The 19,991-nt window shown below is 32.8% G+C and overlaps 8 protein-coding genes across 8 annotated transcripts; 5 read left to right on the top strand and 3 right to left on the bottom strand.

Moving 5' to 3' along the window:
• Positions 1-1,649: 1,649 nt before the first annotated feature.
• Positions 1,650-3,380, top strand: MKC7 (aspartyl protease; the record flags this gene model as incomplete). The annotated part of the gene is made up of 1 exon (XM_041551595.1): positions 1,650-3,380. One exon carries the CDS (start codon positions 1,650-1,652, stop codon positions 3,378-3,380), a length of 1,731 nt encoding a protein of 576 aa, XP_041407529.1.
• Positions 3,381-3,887: 507 nt separating this feature from the next.
• PEX7 (Pex7p) lies at positions 3,888-5,003 on the top strand (the record flags this gene model as incomplete). The annotated part of the gene is made up of 1 exon (XM_041551596.1): positions 3,888-5,003. The coding sequence occupies one exon, from the start codon at positions 3,888-3,890 to the stop codon at positions 5,001-5,003; it is 1,116 nt and encodes a 371-aa protein (XP_041407530.1).
• Positions 5,004-5,416: 413 nt separating this feature from the next.
• DOP1 (Dop1p) lies at positions 5,417-10,492 on the top strand (the record flags this gene model as incomplete). Its single annotated transcript, XM_041551597.1, has 1 exon — positions 5,417-10,492. The coding sequence occupies one exon, from the start codon at positions 5,417-5,419 to the stop codon at positions 10,490-10,492; it is 5,076 nt and encodes a 1,691-aa protein (XP_041407531.1).
• A 169-nt stretch (positions 10,493-10,661) lies between these two features.
• On the bottom strand, positions 10,662-11,327 carry MTQ2 (S-adenosylmethionine-dependent methyltransferase; the record flags this gene model as incomplete). Its single annotated transcript, XM_041551598.1, has 1 exon — positions 10,662-11,327. The coding sequence occupies one exon, from the start codon at positions 11,325-11,327 to the stop codon at positions 10,662-10,664; it is 666 nt and encodes a 221-aa protein (XP_041407532.1).
• Positions 11,328-11,731: 404 nt separating this feature from the next.
• Positions 11,732-12,162, top strand: RUB1 (NEDD8 family protein RUB1; the record flags this gene model as incomplete). Its single annotated transcript, XM_041551599.1, has 2 exons — positions 11,732-11,880; positions 12,078-12,162. The coding sequence occupies 2 exons, from the start codon at positions 11,732-11,734 to the stop codon at positions 12,160-12,162; spliced, it is 234 nt and encodes a 77-aa protein (XP_041407533.1).
• A 1,032-nt stretch (positions 12,163-13,194) lies between these two features.
• KABA2_07S02288 (uncharacterized protein) lies at positions 13,195-15,312 on the top strand (the record flags this gene model as incomplete). Its single annotated transcript, XM_041551600.1, has 1 exon — positions 13,195-15,312. One exon carries the CDS (start codon positions 13,195-13,197, stop codon positions 15,310-15,312), a length of 2,118 nt encoding a protein of 705 aa, XP_041407534.1.
• Positions 15,313-15,392: 80 nt separating this feature from the next.
• HPR1 (Hpr1p) lies at positions 15,393-17,507 on the bottom strand (the record flags this gene model as incomplete). The annotated part of the gene is made up of 1 exon (XM_041551601.1): positions 15,393-17,507. One exon carries the CDS (start codon positions 17,505-17,507, stop codon positions 15,393-15,395), a length of 2,115 nt encoding a protein of 704 aa, XP_041407535.1.
• Positions 17,508-17,830: 323 nt separating this feature from the next.
• Positions 17,831-19,810, bottom strand: RGP1 (Rgp1p; the record flags this gene model as incomplete). Its single annotated transcript, XM_041551602.1, has 1 exon — positions 17,831-19,810. The coding sequence occupies one exon, from the start codon at positions 19,808-19,810 to the stop codon at positions 17,831-17,833; it is 1,980 nt and encodes a 659-aa protein (XP_041407536.1).
• Between the last annotated feature and the right edge of the window lie 181 nt (positions 19,811-19,991).

Below are 19,991 nucleotides of genomic sequence, written 5' to 3' on the forward strand. Positions count from 1 at the left end.
CACGGAGCTGACTGATTCTAAATTGCACCCAAAAGAGGAATCAATTTAGTGTGAACACGGAATTACGTATTTTTTATACACGGTATTAAAGACTTGGTCTCTACGAAGTTTTTTCTTCAAAATGAACGAACAGAATTCATTCCACTCCAAACGGAACATTGCAGCCAAGAATGTCACGCAGAGCAAAGGAAGACAATTTAAAGTATATTGATTCTTTCTTCCGTATCCGTGTCATCGTGTACGGCACAGAAAACCTCAATACAAATTATCTGCCTTCCTCTTCGACCGTGTTTTATCCGTGTCCCCCCCTCCCTGCTCCCCCTAAGAAAAAGAAAGGATAGAAATCAGCATTCAATACACAGCATAATTAAAATTCTATGCTCGAACAACAGTTTAGACGGTAAATAATTAAAGAGGGAAACTCAGCCAAAGCGAAACTCGTGTATAACTCATTATCCTCAATTGGGAAAAAGCAGAGAAATAAATAAGAACCAACCAAGACATTTTTATTATTCCGTTAATCAGAATCTGTTGTTTTGACCTAAAAGTCAGTAGTTCTAATAGATGTCTGTATCAAACACACGCACCCCTCCCCCATCCTCTCCTGAGAGATCAAGGTCTATACACTATTTAGAGTGAAAAAAAAATGACTTAAACTTGTTAAGTAGCGTACTATATCCTAAACCAAAGACATTGATTGAGTACCAAGTCACACTGTATTAATATACATACCACAGGCCAATATTACTTATCAGTGCGATAAGACGTAGTATTTACATAGCCCTAAAATTTAAGAATAAGTTACATCATTTATTTGAGTCCCGTTGTTATAACACTAACGAACACGATCCTTTGTTAGCTTTCTGTGCTCACATTATTCAATGATTTCTCTTGTGGAATCGGATTTACTCATTTATTGAAAGGACTGGAAAATTCCTGTGTCTTGTAGGACAATTTCTTTGTAATGCCGTGGAAAACAAACAAACAAACAAACAAACAAACCCAAAAAAAGGAAAAACTTTTTTTTGATTGTGATTTTGCTGCACTGTTTTCTTACGTATGTAGCATAGGTAGATATTTGCTGAGAATTGATCAAACGATCGACCAACTAAAACGGTTTTTCTTTTGTTTGGCGGCGTTTTTATTCGAGAATTTAATGGAAGTGAAATTACGTCGATATTTCTGTTTTGGTTATGTCAATTTTAAAGCATGATTATTTCGTTTTGTTACGATTCGTCTCGTTTCGTTTCGCGATTTTAATTTTAATGATAATTATGATAATACGTACACTTTGTTTCTCATCTATAAATATCAAACAATACAACGTATCTCTGTCTCTGTTCTTTGGTCATCTCATATTTTCTCTTGTTCTTTTTGCTCTCTTGTTCTTTATTTATTTACTTCACTCGTTAATTACACATACTTTTTTTAATACATCCACTGTCGTATTCTTTTTATAATTTTCAGCTATTTATATTCATATTCATATGTATATATATATAGATACTTGTTTACAAATTTATTTAAATCAGTTTATGTTCTAATTTTAAATTTATTTTTAAAGACTAAAGAAAACAAAGAATACAAACAAGATAGTATAGGTTACAGAAACTATACAACATATAAAATACACCTATTTGTTATTCTAGATGAAGTTTTCAAAATTATTCGTTGCTTCATCAATAGCAACAAGCACAGTATACGCTGCAGAAGACAATAAATTCGTGAAATTAAGATTTAATAAAAGTATTGGGGATTCATATAATACTTCCTCTCAATCTAATAGACCATTGTTCAAAAGATCCTCGAACTATGAAGAGATCAAACTAACTAATCAACAAAGTTTTTATTCTGTGGATTTGGATATTGGTTCACCTGCGCAACAGGTCACTGTGCTGGTAGATACCGGTTCTTCGGATCTATGGGTCACAGGCTCAGATAATCCTTTCTGTTCATCAAATAGTGCATATGCAAAGAGAGACAAAGAACCTGTTTCAAATGATTATGTATTGAAAGAGAAGAACGGAGCTATATTTGTTACAGAAATCACGATTGGAGGCGGAATAGATCCATTAAGTTTTATAACGGCCTCCGATTTTACTTTCAATACTGGTGCCTTCGAAACAGCCACTGCAACTAGAACAGCTAATACTGCAGCTGAGGCCACCATTGATTGTTCAAGTTATGGGACTTTTAATGTTAATACATCCTCGACATTCAAATCAAATGAAACATATTTCGAGATCTCCTATGGTGATAATTCATACGCCTCGGGGACATGGGGTCAAGATATCCTGGCCATGAACGATGTGAATATTACAGGTGTCTCATTCGGTGTAGCAAACTATACAAACTCGACTGTGGGTGTCCTTGGGATAGGTTTACCAGGCTTAGAATCAACATATTCTGGGACAGCTAGTACCAGTGCATCCCATCATTATCAATACGCCAATCTACCAATGGTCCTACGTCAATCTGGTGCTATTGAACATACCGCTTACTCCCTATATTTAGATAGTTCCGACGCCAAATATGGGTCTGTTTTGTTCGGTGCGGTAGATCATAACAAGTATGCTGGTAATCTATACACCATACCAATGATTAACATTTATCAAAATCAAGGGTTTGCAAATCCAATCGAATTTGATGTGACATTACAAGGTATCGGTATTTCTAGTAGTGATGGACAAGTCACCATCTCTCAAACGAAGATTCCTGCTTTGTTGGATTCTGGTACCACTATCACTTATATGCCTGCAGACCTTGTATCGTTATTAGCCGAACAAATCGGTGCCACTTATTCATCAACATCAGGTTTCTACGAAATGAGTTGTTTGTCAAGTAGTGACGACACTGAACTAGTGTTTGATTTCGGTGGATTCCATATCACTGCGCCATTGTCAGATTTCTTAATATCTACTACAACAAGTAATAGACAATGTATATTTGCAGTGGTTCCTGAAACATCTCCCTCTGTCATTCTAGGTGATGTTTTCTTAACTCATGCTTACGTTGTCTACGATTTAGAAAATTATGAAATCTCTTTGGCTCAAGCCAGTTATGATGACGATACTGAAAACATCGAAGTCATTAGTTCTAATGTTCCAAGTGCTGTCACAGGTGCATCATATTCGAATACATGGTCTACTAGTCAAGATATCACTTCTGGGGGTAACATTTTCACATTAGGTAGCAATGCTACAGTTGCATCTGCAGCTACTACCATCTCAGGTTCTGGCAGACGGGCCTCTGGCACACAATCAAGTACACATAGAAGTAGTACTACCTCCCGTGTTGAGAAGACCAACGGTCAAGATAATTTGTCCATACCGACGTTATTCGTAACCGTTGCATCTTTCGTTCTGTCATTCTTACTTTAGGGGTCCTTCATGTCACTTCGACGGTTCATTCTAAACTCACATCATTTGTCTATAGGTAATTATATAGCTCATTCATATATACATCTTAAATGATCTCATTTCCATTCATCCATACACTGCCTCTCTTTACTCTCTTCTTTCTAAAGCGGCGTTCGAGAGTTTACCGTGTGAGAATTGGGGAAAACTCGTTTTTTACTCCTCTTCGATTCTTTTCCTTCCTTGATTTAGTCATGAAGGGAGAGTAGAGAGTGATATATACAGAGAGCAACATTCAAGAAGGGTGAAAGGAAACGAAATATGATGAACATTTATTGGTAATAGGAGTATATTTCAATTTGTCTTGATAACAATACTCGGACAATACTTTTAGTCATCTACAGTGAAAGTTGATGGTATACGTTACTAGGGACTTCATAATTAGTTTACTCTTTAAGGCCTACAATTTTAAGGAAGAACTGTAGCAGGATCAGAAACAATATAAACTCTAACACTCCCAATAGATCAACAATGAACGGGTACCGAATGGATGGATTCAGTGGCTATAGTGTCAAATATTCCCCTTTCTTTGACAATAAGTTAGCTGTCGCTTCAGGGGCAAATTTTGGATTAGTTGGGAACGGGAAGCTACATATCATCGATATCAACGATCAAGGTAAATTACAAGAATCTAACTCATTTATCACGCAGGATTGTTTGTTTGATACTGCATGGAATGAACTACATGAAAACCAGGTGGTTGTGGCGCAAGGTGACGGATCGTTACGTTTATTCGATATAACTCAGAAGGATTATCCGATCGCTGTCTTTAAAGAACATGAAAGAGAAGTATTAAGTTGTAATTGGAACCTAGTGAGTAAAAATACATTCACAAGTAGTTCATGGGATGGCAGTGTGAAAATATGGTCTCCCTTAAGGACAAATAGTTTATCAACATTAGTACCGTATCCAATGAAAGTGATAGAATATGTTGACCGCGTTGATATACCGTTATCAAATCAAAATACACATTCTGATGTAATTCAGAATAAAAACTGCATATATCAATCAATATTCTCTCCACACGATCCTAATTTAATACTTAGTTGTGCGGGTAACTCCTATATTACATTATTCGATATGAGACAATCTTCCACCTCAAATAACCAACAAAATTTTCTATCACACGGTGGCCTAGAGACTCTAACATGTGATTTCAACAAGTATCGACCCAATATTATCGCTTCTGGTGGTGTTGATAACGCAATACGTATTTGGGATTTAAGGATGATTGAAACCACTAGAGGCAACTTATCAGCAACTACAACAACAAGACCTAAATGTGTCAATGAGATCACACGAGCACACGAATTAGCAGTAAGAAGGGTTGTATGGTCTCCACATGACCCCACGTTACTATTATCTGCATCCTATGATATGACTTGCTCAATATGGAAAGACTTGAGTTTTGACGGTAGGAGCCTAACAAATAGAACAAACAATACTCATATAGGAAAGGGATGCATTGCAAAATTTGGAGGACATTCTGAGTTTGTATTTGGTACCGATTGGAGTTTGTGGGGTAAACCAGGTTATGTAGCGTCAACTGCATGGGATGGTAATGTATTTATATGGAAGGGTTACTAAGAAACAATAATTTATAAACATGGATCTACATTCCCATAAGGAGCGCCGAAAAAAGGAGTTCTATTGCATATAATACATAATGACTATTACTATTCTTTAGTAAAATAAGATCAATACACTGTATATAACCAATCATTTACGCCATTCCAGTTCTAATGTTTTATATGAATAGTAGTACATCTTGTTCCACTTCGTGAAAATTTATATATATATATATATATATTTTTTTTATCACATGATCCAAAGCGGCTTGGCGGAGAAATAAACGAAAACATCAAGACCTCTTTATTTTTCTTTAAAATTATATAATGTGAACTACAAGAACCTTGACACACGCAGAAATGAACTAATACACTATAAAAATTAATGGAATCTTGACCAACTTAACTGTACGAGATATCAAACTGTGAAAAATGTCATTACAATTGAAACCATTGACAATTGATTCCACGGACAAACATCTAGACTCTAAACAAAAGAAATTCCAGAGTAGTATTAGTAGGGCCTTGGAACGTTTCGACACGGTAACAGAATGGGCCGATTACATTGCCAGCCTTGGTGCCCTTTTAAAAGCATTACAGAGTTGGAAACCTCAGTTTCAAAACGTGAAATATTATGTTCCAACACCTTACCAAGTTAATAGGAGATTGACATCCTCGTTATCCCCAAACCTACCAGCAGGGGTACATCAAAAAACTCTGGAGGTATACACATATATATTCGAGAATATAGGTATTGAAATGCTGGCCGCAGAAGCTAATATATGGATTCCTGGTATTCTACCTTTAATGTCGTTTGCATCTATGTCCGTCAAATCACATCTGATAGATCTATACGATACGTATCTAGTTCAATTACCTGCGCCAACTTTGAGAATGCTCGTCAAACCGTTGATCGCCTCATTACTTCCAGGTATCGATGATGAAAGTAGTGAATTTTTACCAGTTACCCTTAACTTGATAGAGACGATGAAAGAAAATATGGCTGATGATTCATTATTTTGGCAGACTTGCTTCCTTGTAATTGCAACCAGTAAAGATCGCAGACTAGGAGGATTAGTTTGGTTAATGAAAAAATTTCCATCTGTGAATGCTGTTCCACATTTGATTAAAAATAAGAAAAAGGAGGACGATATCATTCCTAATAACAGTAGTGGAAATACCAGTATCGATAAAGCCATAGAGAAAAAAAAATTGAAAGAGCAAGTTTTACAAACACTACTGCCAGCTGCAAAGGATTTGGTAACACCAGAACCTGGACTTCTGGTTCGCTGTTTTTTCCGCTGTTTAGATAATGATAATGACATTTTAATCAAAAGAAATATTCTCGATCTTTTATTGCAGAGAATGCATTTGAATTCCCCTGTTATTACTAATTTAATTTCCAACGAAGATAGAAAACTACTAATATTTAAATGCTGTACTACAACTTTGAATAAAGATATGTCACTTAATAGAAGAATATGGAATTGGCTTTTAGGATCTACTTCGATATCTCAAAGTAATGATTCATCCAGCTCCCTAGATGGGAATCCACAACCGAACCAAAAAATAAATACTAATGAATATTTTATAAATTACGGATTAGAGCCATTATTAGATAGTCTAAAAGACCACATTTCCACGAAAGAAGATTTAGTTATCACATTTAGGATATGTATAACCTTTCTAGATAAATGGGAAATTGGATCTTTAATAGTTCCTGAAATGTTTATTCTTTTACTATCTGCGACCCAGAAATTTGCAGATGACGAGAATGTAATCAGAACTGCTGCCTCATTTTTTGATGCTGTTGAGACTAACATAATTTGGGGTAAGATCTTTCAGTACACAAAAGAGGAAAAAAACTTCGACTTTTTGAAATTCATCCTGACAAATTTCAATATTGCCAATGACGAAGAAATTATTGTTCGTCACCTACCGTTGATGATGTTGTCTCTATTATCTTATGTTAATATAAAAACGATGATATCTGACTCACAAACTAAACAAGTTTTTGAGATATTAAATCAATTATTGGAGTTTACACCGGAAAGAGCATTTCTGCCTGTATCACATTCAACAATTATATACGACGAATCTTCGACGCCAAAATATAGTATAAACAAAATTGAAATTTTTTACGAAGACGTCTTAAACCCAGAGCAATCAGATTCAGATATATCGGGTATAGATTCGGATTTACCATTTTCAACAGAAGATATAACATACTTATGTCTACGCAATTTGCACTCCATTGTAATACACAGTTTGAAAACCAATGAACGAATTAATGAGATAGCCGAATTTTTTGTGAAATTATTTGAGGTAATACCAGAACAAGCTGAAAATTCACACAATGACAAACTTGAAGTTCAAAATGAAGAACTTACACAAACTCTTTCGGAGGTTACGATTTCTATTTCAGCTCAAGAAGATACAAACGAAATTTTAGGAATCGTGAATTTGTATAGCAAGTATCTTGGAAACAGAATCAATATTATGGAATCAATAAAGCTTTTGAATTTGATTATTCATTCACTTTGGGGGTATATGGTTATTTCTTTCAAACAACAGATCGCAATTAAATGTTTAAAGTCATTTGAACGAACAATTCCTAGGAAGTACGTTGCTAGTGCCCTAGCATCTGCCTTTATTCACGAAAATGACTTTACAAATAAATTAAATGTCGTAGATCTATTGTGGGATCAATTAGATGCTCATAATGAACTTTTAGATAAGCCTCTAGAGTTGATATTGGATGAGTTGTTTGATAGACAAAATCCAAATTATCTCTCTGTTTCTAAATGGGTAGTATCTTTATTGAATGCAGGATCCAGTAACCAATTATACCAAATGCTGACGAGTGAAATACTGAAATTTAGTTTTATCAATAAGGACTCTCTAGATCAATTCGATGACTTAGAAATGTTCACATATAAAATAAGAATTTTATCTGCTGTATTGAATATCAGTGAATGTTCTATCATTGAGAACTTTAGTACCGAGATGACTTCAATAAGCTCTGTGGAGGCCTGGAAAAATGATGACATATCTACATACAAGAATTTAATGGTAGCGATATCATTAAGGTTTTTAAATCTGCAGAATAATACAGATACCAAGAGTATAAGAAGTATTTTGATATTATTAGATTTACTCTTAGATGGAACAGAATCTAATTTCAAAGATATTGTTGTGATGTCGTTACAGATGTCGTCAAAATATATATCTGAAGGAGGTGTAGATTCAGAATTAATTGCTGTGTCGTTATTAGATATAGTTTCAAAGGTCTTGAAATTATCACATGATAATGGTATAAAGTTGGATATATTTGACGACAACTCCACCCATTTGAAATATATTGATTTCCTAGTAACTAGTTTATCTTCGATGAATACTCCGCTAATTATCTCATCATATGTTAAAATACTAACTGAAAGTCTGGTGTATTTTGGTGAATCAATTTTCCATGTACTTCTACCTTTAACTGCGTCTATTATCCAGTGTTTGGCTAGGTTATTTGCCTTAGAAAAAGAAAAAGGCGGATATTACAAACCAATTGCTCTATTACTTGAAGGTTTAGAAAATTTATTAGAAACAGCACATGGTTATTTATATTCCCAAGATAAAAATGGATTGTCTTCTGGAGGTACTAATCAAAGAAGTGACTTTTTGCAATCAGTTGTTTCTAATGTCTTTTATACAGAGAATACAGAAGACACTGTTAGAAGTCAGGGTGAGCGAAATGTTGTATTGCAGACGTTTAAGCAAATATCACTGTGCTGTACGGAAGTGTGGTTTTGGGCTCATAATCTATCTATTGATAGAGCACTGTCAACAAAGTACCATAGCTCCTATAAATTTAAATTCAAAACTAAAAAATTGCTCGAAAAAATGTTTTTCCTAGAACCATTAGAGACATTAGAGAATTTGGTTGCACATGAAGATAAAGATGTAATAACTCTAATCCATGTTTTGGATGGAAACAAACCTTCTTTGACAATTCCATATTTGCTATACAGCGTGATATTGAGATTTGACATTCATACCACAATTAAGTTTTCCTTCAATTCTGGAAAATTTAACACCTCTAGAATTTCAAAAAACGAACCGTCATTACTTAATAAATTAGATAGTTCGACTATTATGAAGTTCATTATTCAATACACAGTTTCTTTGGAAAATTCAGCCATTGAAGAATTTTATGATGACTTTATTACATTTTTTAAAGAAGTCTCCACTAATTATACGTTATTTAAGAGCATATACTTGGAGATAATTGATTTTGTCGGTACAGTTGCTACAAAATTAGCACTATCACAGGTTGCTGATCAAAAAAGATACCGTAAGGAAGTTTCAGATTTATTCATGAGGTATATTCCAAATATATTAGTAGATACAACCCCATATGATAAAGAAATAGAGAAAAATATATACACCAGCATGTCAACCTTGGTAACTAATACGGAAAGTGTGGTGAATGATCCAATTGGAGGAGATAAATTTAATGCTGTGGTATCAACCATTGTTTCTCAATACTTGTCACCTAAATTTAAATCCAAGGAACTTTTGGTAGATGAAAATATTTTATCTCTAGCTTTGAAGGTCACAGAAGTGGGCTCAAAAGTTAAAAACTGGAAACTATTGATGGATGAAACCTTTGTAGATGATAAGAAATTCCTTTCGTTTGGTAAAAATGTTACCTGGAGAGATATTATATATCAATGGTCAACATATCCAGAGAACAAGACCAAATTATTAAGTGAATTATTACTTGTCACAGGGAGCAAGAAAACTGGAATGACACCTTCTTTAATCCCTTTTAACTCGTGGTCAAACTCTGAGACGAATGCTAGAAGTCAAAACTTAAAAAAAATTTCTTATTTATTGTTAATCTCACCAAAGGATACGTATTTGGTAGATTTCCAATCTCTATTTTCTTGTGTTCATCAATATTTAGTATCCGATGAGAATCAATTGAAAAGTAACAGTTGGATATTATTAAGAGCTTTATTTTTAACTTTTAATACTTCTCACTTCAACGAATATTGGTCTAAAATAGCATATTGTCTACAAGTCAACCTTCAACGTTTTTATGAATACCTACAAATTCAAAAGGAAATAGATTCAAACGAAGTGTTACAAATTTGCAAAACACTTGATTTATTGTTATCGTTAGGTTTAGAAGGATTTAGCGCTACTAACGAATGGATTTTTATAATAGATACTATCAACTGTATCCACAGAAATGCACCTTTTGTTGCACTTGTTGATAAAATTGCCGAGTTCAAGGATTTTGAAAATTCCAGAACAGAAGATTTCGAACTCTCCACATCAGGTACACTACGAATTCCTTTATTAATGGGAGTCCATAAAATTCAACATTACACTCAATTAAGAATTTTCTTCCATCAACTAAGTTATGAACATTACGAAAGTATCTACGGCATGAAAGGCATGGATATTGAATCATGTAAGGACGATATATTTGATGATATATTTAATTGATACATTTTATGAGAAAGTGAGATAAGATATACCTAAACATAATTGATGATAATGCACACAATCAAGTGTAAATAAATTTATATTACTTTACCGATATGTCTATAAAATCTATATATCATTAATGAATGTTTTTCTTTGAATAAGAAAATTATGCAAATATTCGATGCTACTATATTGTTTTCCTGGAGAAACGATACACGCTAAGAACTTCCCAACCAGCCTTTCTATGTTCTACGAGTTCGATATTCCAAAGAGAAGTCATCGATTTCACAATTTCTTCGGGTTTATTCCTAGCGCAAAACAGTATATATGCCACACCATTAGCTGTTAATGTAGAATTCAAATTATCAAGGACAAGTTGTGTTATCTTCATACCGTTTTCTCCTCCTACAAGTGCTAGGTCGAGCCATGTATCGATATCATCTTTAGTCTCTGGAATGTCAGGTATAGTTTCGGCTGGAACGTATGGAGGATTGAATAACAAGACATCTACCTCACTATGTCTAAGTGAACTTGTCAGGTTGGACTGTATAGGTTCAAGGTAAATTCTATCACAATCATTTCGCTTTGCGGTATCCTCTGTTGCCTGTATGGCCCATGGGTTAATATCGAGTGCAAAGTATATAGCATTTTGAGAAGGCATTTTATTTTGCATCATAAACGTAGTCACAATACCTGAACCTGGACCTAATTCACACACAACCGCCAATTGGTCATGAAACCTTTTTGCTAAATAAGACTGATCTTTTTCTAAGGAATCCAATAATAGAAATGAATCCTCGGCTGGCTCGTACACTTTCTCGTAATCAAACTTTACGTATGGTGTAGCTAACATCTCAATTCAAATTCGTTCTTTTTGTAATGTCTAGCTGTCTAGGGCTAATGAAAATGTGGTTTCCGTGTAATGTTAATTCAAACTGAAATATGTTTTTCTTTTAAGTAGGTTTGTTCGATGACCTTATGGCTTTATAATTAAAAATTGAGCTTAGTACGAATTTTCCAGTTTGTGCTACTAATGTTCTCCCGAAACAATAGAAGCAGCAATTAAGCGAAGTTCCTTGAAATGCAATGATAGTAATTTAAATTGATGTACACTTTTAGTAAAATAAAAAAAACATTAATTAGAGCTAAACTGAAGTTCATATAATATTCTATACATCTTATCAATAGACTTTGATCCAATTTGATACCACGATAGTTCTGCTCCCCAATTCGAGACTGCATTAATATATTATAGTCATGCTTATTAAAGTGAAAACCCTTACAGGGAAAGAAATTGAAGTGGAATTACAAGAAACTGACTCTATATATCATATCAAGGAATTACTAGAACAAAAGGAAGGTATTCCACCATCACAACAGAGACTTATTTTCCAAGGTAAACAAATGTATGTTTAATATTATGCCAGTAATAACGGGCGAAGTAGTGACCTTTTTATATTCTCCAATTATTAGAATTTTTTTATATACTAACAAAGTCTTTGAACAAAGACAAAGCCGTGTCTATTATGAACGATATCGATGGAATTATTTCCATGTAGTTGACAGGCCTTTGATATATATTTGAAATCTTTGAATTATTCAGAAATGATGAAGATACTGTTGGTGACGCCAAGTTAGTAGATGGTATGCAATTGCATCTTGTCTTGACCCTAAGAGGTGGTCAATAGACAAGAAAATGATATATGTTATATAAGAGGCATATAGACCTCAAGCAAGATAGAATAGACCTAGTTAAATACTCTGTTTGTTCTTTTTACTTCCAGATGTCCCCACTTAAAAAGCGTCATGAGACCCCAAACACTTTACATAAATTTAGTATATACATAGAGCTCTATTAATAAAATGAAACACATCATCATTTCTCATTTTGATGATGTATAAGAAAGAAATATTCAGATCATCTAAGTTAATAATACCTTCGAAACTCTATAATTCTGCGTTTCTCAAATGATAAAACGTTAATAATGTTCTGAAGTGAGTCCTTCTTGTGATATCAGAAAAAAAGCTCTCTTTAGTATGTGTATGAGAAAGACAAAATGTGAAACTGGTGCCAGCAAATGGGGCAAAATAGGGAGATAGATACCTCCTTGCAATTTTAATAAAGGATATTCAATCAGCATATTTCAAGGGTGATGGGACAGGTGGCTGTGGTGACATTACCCTCGGAGTTTTTGAACCAATAGCCTTGAAATTGTTTGTCGATCCTTCCCTATCTTCTAATACATCCAGAATGTATTGTTCCGTATAATGAAAAAGGACAGCACCAGCAGTTATTGTTATCTTTAAATTGATGACTTCAACATACGAGCTTGCTCATTTATATGATGCAAGAGAAGGAACGTTAATATTAAGGGTTCCCTTCTACTTATTTCTAAGAGGAAGAAGCTCAGAAGAACTCAGTTTTGCCCCTCTTTTCGAATACAGTTTCATTGTTAATATATTTTAAGTCATGTATGTAATATTTAATACATATATATCTTACATCCATTAAATGAGTCGCAGTAAGGGAAGAAGATAGGGACTGGTTTCTATTAGGAGAGTAGTTAGTAAAATAAAATACTTTTCGTTTTATTTAATATATAGTATGTTAAGTATATTTCCTATCTTATTTAAAATGGGACAGTGTATATATCGCTTACTCTTAACAAAACAGTTATAAATGATGTACATATGTTGCTACAGTTTATTAAGAAAAAACCATGTTACTCCCACTCGAAATCCTAGATATTATTGTAGAGAACAACAATGATAGTTTGAAGACTTTGATCAGTTGGGCCAAAATTAGTTTACATTTTAAAGAAAAAATTCAACGAACTATAGGTATTATTACAATTATTGATGGCATGACAAGTCCTGTGTATTACCCATTAGATTATAATATTCTTTTTAACCATAATAATAATATTATAATAAATACTTCTGAGTTTGATAGCACTATACTTCAATCTTTCATGACAAAAAAGGACCGCATTTTAATATCTATTCATTCAGACGAGATGTACAGTCAGAGATTGAGACTTGTTCTAATTGAAATATCTCGTCATTGTCTTCTAAATACTGTTATATGCATAATATATTATAGCACCCATAATTATATGTCGAGATTATATTTTCAAACACTTGAAAAGTTTTCATCTGTGTTAACATTTTCTGAATTATACGTATATGGGAATAGACACGGCTGCCTCTATGAAGGGTTATTTGATTTAGTCAATTTTTTTCGAAATTCTTATATAAATGACATCCAGAACATTCACTCACTTACAATTATTAAAGGTATCAATTCAATAACGTCTTCTTCTTTACGAAATATAGAAACTCTCAGTACTAGATCATCAGAAATTGATATCTATAATATTCTGAAATCATGTCCAAATATTACTACTATTGGTTCTTTAAAATTTCCAACAGGACCCATAGAACATTATAAATATATCCTGCCTAGGACTGAATCGATCTTTTTATCTGATTATTATCCACAGTTGCACAATGTCATGGTTGATGGTACTTTAATAAACAAGAGGTTAGACCTATCAACTGAAAATTGTATAACAAATCCTACATTTACAGATCTTTATTTTCCAAATATATCTTCTTTGCAACTTCATTTGGGAAATACTCCTTACCAAAATATTCGATTTGAGAACTGTAATTTTTCAAAATTAACTCACTTAAATTGTGACACAGGAATCGTTCCATGGGAAGATGTTATCCAATCAGGTGCAAATATTAAAAGTATATCCTTAAAATTATATACCACTGAACAAATTAATTGGTTGAATAATTGTCCAAATGAAGTAGAAAATATTGAAATTTTATCTACAAAAACTAATAATATACCTAACATTTCTTTTACAAGTTACGACTTATTGTTAAATCGCTATACCTACATTTGTCTAACATTGCAAACACTATTAAATTGTAATATTTTACATAATGTTATTCTACCAAGTCAATTAGAAGTAGAAACGTTTGTCCTCAAAATTGATGATATAAATATTATTGAAGAAATGAAGAACACTACGAATTATTTACATTATTACCATTTAGTGGGTTCACAATTCGATAATTTCCAGTTCACTCTACCATATGCAAAATATTTAACAATACAACATACTAACCACCAGCATGTGAACTTACCTCGTAGATTTCTAAATGATATAAACACCATTGAGGAGCCATATCTTTACGATAATATCAATTACTACAACAGTATGCTTGGTGTACAACCACTGAAAACAAATATAAATATGGGAACTGAGCAACCATCTAGAAGATATAGTAACGAATCTATCAATTCTATTAAAACATACAGGAGTATCAATCGCAGAAGATCATCGCAAATGTCAAATAGCCTACTGGAATTTCCTCACCCTCCCTATATTGCCGAATTAGAACAAAAAGTCTTTAAATTCGTTTTTGTTGAAAATATACCAAATATATTGTCATTGGATCTATATACCTTAGAGAATATTGATTTTTCTTTCAAAAATGTCCAGCAGGGCATTTTACCTTTATTGAAAATAATATTATCAATCAATGACGCCTGTGAGACTAAAGAACAATTAACTACGTTAATAATGAGAGCGATCTCAAAAGTGTTTAATTTTCCATTAATGATAAAGTTTCCTAACATTATCATTGAAAGATTACAATTAGTAATTGATATTAAAAGTTCGAAAATTATCAATGAACAATCGTCAAAAGATTATCTTAATATTTTAGAGCAAAATATAACTCTACAGTATAATTACGTTAATATTGTCCCTTATAGCGAAAATACAACCTATCGTTACACAATCTGTGTTAATATTTAGTTTCACACATAAATAACTACTAATAAATACAATATATGGGTCATTTATATTATTTATTATAGCTTACATAGTAATGCCAATTATATAGTTTCAACCTTATACTGCACTTCAATATCGTTTTTATTCTCGATATTAATAGAATCAGTTTCAACGTTTTCCTTCGGTTGATCTACAATAGAACCAGAATCGGTCACCTCCACTTGGACTTTCTTATTTTGTGATTCATCCGCCTCTTCTTCACGTTTTCTCTTTAAAGTTTCCCTTTCTTCCATATACTGACGGGCTTTCTGTAATAAATCTTTGTGTGGTTGGTTTGCTAAAGATGTATATTTTGATCTTAATGCAATTCTTCTAGACTCTATATCACTCAAATTTTTATCTTTAAAAAGTCCTCCAATACCACTAAGTTCATTATATTTACCAAATTCAGATAGATATTGTGATCTAATAGATCTTAAAATTTGCCATTGATGTACAATTTCATCTTTACCGTTACTATTTGGTTTATTTTGGTTTTCATATTCTTCTTTTAGGTCCTTAAATATATCATCAGGATTTCTAGATTGGTCAACTATGCAATCTAGGCCTGTTCTTATTTTCCAAACGTTGTCAATTTGTTTATTACCGAGCTTGATGAACCCAAATTTTTTGAAGTTCAAGTCAATTTCCATTATTTTATTTTGTTCAGGAACTTTAAAATTTTGAAAATATTTGAAATTGTTTATTTTTGCCAACATATAGTTGTTATTATCTTCTAACAATTGTTTGAATATGTTTGAGAATGTGGCGTCTCTGGTTTGGTAGAAAGTCGCGATACGGTTTTTACAAACATGGGTATAAATGGAAGCTAATTTCCTCAGATTTGATTCTTCCAATTTATTAATATCAATTATGCTTTTTCCACCTTCTTTTTCTTTGGTTAATTTATAAAATTTTCTGATCTCTTCAGATTCAATTAGCTTTTCTAACAGTTGAGAAACAAATAATATCTGTAATACGAACTGTTTTCTGTACATATCGTTATTCGTTTTCAGTAGTTGATCATATAGAACAGTAGGGTTTTTGGTCGCAAATGCTAAAGTAGTAGGTCTTGGAATATGATCATTATTCTCATAAAATCGAACTATACTAGACCATAACTGCTCCTCAGAAGATTGGAAAGTGGAACAATCATTTAAGTAGCTCGGTTGAGATTTAGGAATTACAGTAAAATCAGCTTGGTAATTTTGGTTTAGTTTTTCATTAATTATAGACATATTTTTATGTTGAAACCTTGCTTGTTTATAAAATGCGTCCTCTGCATCTAGAATGGCGTCTAACAATACACCAACTGCACGCTCGGCATCACGTTTCGTTTGGAAGGTATTAAAAGTAAACAGTATAGGATTTGTTAATAATTTGTTGTACAAATACAAATAATCTTCTGTGAGAATTTCAGGAGATGTTGTTGGTCTGGTGTTGTTTTTTGTTTTATTCCACGGGTTGGAAGAATCCTGTCTCTGTGATATTTGAGCAGATCTATTAAAATTTGATTCTTCATATATCGGCAACAGATTTGAAATAAACTTTTCCAATCTAAATTTCATTTTGTAATGGGCAGGGGTGTTGAAAGTAGTGTTCTTTTCTAATGTAGATAGAAGTTCATTCCAATGACGTAGATATTCTGATAATGGATTTTTATAACTAATTAAGGAAGATATACCGTTATACTCTTCTTCAGCTGTTGGATTCGACTTTAACCAATCAATACGTGATTCAGGATAACTAAAGAATTCAGCAATATTTGAAGGCCAGTTTAATATGTCTAGTACTTCACTGAATAATCTAAAGAAAGATGCTTTCCAACTTTCAGGAAATTTTCTGCTCTTTCTAGAATAGTAAATAAAGTCTAAGACAGTAGCACACAATTGAACCTTTTCAATAGAAGTCATAGTTATTTCTTGGTTGTCTATTTCATCGACAGCCATTAATGTGTCTGAGACAATTCTGTTAAGTATGATGTCAGTTACTGAGTCCAAATTGCTATCCGAAATATTCATTATCTGTAATGGTTGCCATTTTAAATCAATGATTTCTTTATATTGAATCAATGAAGATGGTTTCGTCAGTATAGATTCAGCGTTCCTTGAAATATCTGCAAAAATTGGAAATAGATACTCTACACATTCCTGGATTGTTGAATCAAGTGCGTTCATTGGGTCACAATATTAGTACCTATATGATGTTTAATTTTAACTTCTTCAATTTGATCTTGGATTTTGAAATAAGCCCTTTTTTAACTAACATATTTAAGTATTATATAGTATCTACTTTATTTAAGATGAAATATTTCAAATGTCTCAACGGTAACTTCCTTGAGATTATTAAAAATTTCTTAACGCGGGTAACTTCAAATAAAATCAAAAAAAATTTCCTGTTTCTACTAGCATTTTAGTACACATAAAAGAGACATTTAATAAAGCAGTTTAGATTTATCACATCATTATTGCAAAACTAAATTATACATATTGGAATTATATTACCATCCAGCCATATCCTTCGTGGTAGGAAGTATTGATATCGGTATTCTGCAGTCAAATTCTTCACCTTCGATATTTTCGCTAGAATGAAAAAATATACCCTTCTTGTCTCCATAAAACTCGTATACGTTGGATGAACCACTCTTTGGAATCAAGATAAATCTTAATAATAATGACCATTTGACTTGAAAGATATTAGATTTAAATTGACTAGGCATCAAATTCATTGGTGTCTTCGGAATGGTGAGTTTCAATGGTATTGATTCAGTTTCATCGAATGACACTATGTGAGTACTTGAAATTGTCCTTATATTGTGAGTTTTCCCATTCTCGGCAACCGAATCGTTCAAGAAATCCGAATTTACTACTTCTATCAATTCTAGACTTGCATTTATACCACTTACTGATAAATTCTGATTCTCTGATAGTTTGATAGTTATGTTTATATCATCTGTTACAGTATACAAAATCTTGGAAAGTTCTGCAGTCGCTATTCTTTCACCATTTCTATTGATGATATAATTATTTTGTGGATTCACTAACTGTGGTTCCGGGTTTTTCCCATTTATTGACGATGAAGTTGGTGTTAACGATGTTAAAGTTGATAATGATAATCTCTTTAATGCGTTTATATTTTCCTTTGGTGAATTAGGAATATCATTGAATATTAACTTCGAATCTCCAATGTTAGAAGATATATTAGCCTTAACTGAATCTGTAGTGTTGTCATTTAATTGATTACCGAATTGAAGATTTAGTTGAAAGTCTACCAAGTCTTCGATATCATCAAAATTGTCAGTTTTATTTATCAAACTTACAAAAGAATCCTTCAATTTTTCAACTTCAGATTCTGGTAATTCACGTCTTATAGAAATTGAACTTTTTCTTCTATTGAAAGGTGCAGATAAGTCTGTGGAATGTTTCCTCATCATATTTGAAGATTGCACCACTTCTTTGATGGTACCTGCCTCCATAATGTATGGTTTTGATCCTAACTCACTTGTATATTGATAGCCTTCATTTGTCACAAAAGGTGCTATATATATTGGCGATTTGATAAATAATGGTGAGATTACATCAGATTCCACTTTATTAACACCGAACTCCACATAGTAATTAATAGCCATATTTTCAGAATATTTATAACTTGGACATAAATCTTCAGGTAATTTATTTGATTTAAAATGGAAACTTTTCACTTCTCCTGGTTGTAATGTCAATTCCGGGAATAATAATGATTGTGGAATCACCAAAAATGGTAAATTATCATATTCTTCAAAAAAATCTTGAACATTAAAAGTTGGTAAATCTGTACTATCGAATGTGGTCTCGGGATCCTGTGGACCAAATTTAAAATGTGATTGAAAATACTTCTTCAAATATCTTGGATCAGTATGGTTATCGGAAGAATCAACGCTTGGGCCCATTATTTCTTTCGGCTCACTTGGGATACCATCAACAGCATTTGTTGTCATATGTGTAGATTGATTTAAAAATATTAATTTATTAGCAGATCTATCAAAAGTAGATGATTTAATTGTATCTGGTGAATATTGGAAGACACCCAACACTTGAACAAATGCAGCCATTAGGTTCACAGGTTTATGATATTGAATTTGTTTACTGATATATTCAGCATTCCGTTCATTATCCAAATCTATATCATGACGATCTGCATTCGCCCCATCATTATTACCTCGCAATGCACTAAATAACTTATTCATGGACCACATACGTCCACCATTTTGTTCATTTTGTTCGTGTAAGATACTTCCCTGGTTATCGATGCGAGTTTCGATATTTTTGTGCAACTCTTCTACCTTTTCTTTTAAAAGGTTACATTTATCTACTGAACCCAAATGTCTAAGTCTCACCACAAATGATATATGTTCTCCAGCGAAATAAGGATTTGATTCATGAACAATCTCAAATCGTACATTATCTGCTATTAAAAATGAATCAATTCTATGTTCATGCATTATAATAGTACACTTAATGTAAAAAAAACCCTTCTATTTCGCAATAATTAAAATGCAGCTGTTAATAAGTATAGAACAGTCCTATAGTCATACGTTAACACTACAACACCAGCGTAATTAAAATGCCCTGAAACTCTACTAATGTAACTAACTTTAAGACCTCTATGTAATACCCAAATGT

Source organism: Maudiozyma barnettii, assembly GCF_903064755.1.
Source record: "Maudiozyma barnettii strain CLIB 1767 genome assembly, contig: KABA2_07, whole genome shotgun sequence".
Classification (NCBI taxonomy): Eukaryota; Fungi; Ascomycota; class Saccharomycetes; order Saccharomycetales; family Saccharomycetaceae; genus Maudiozyma; species Maudiozyma barnettii.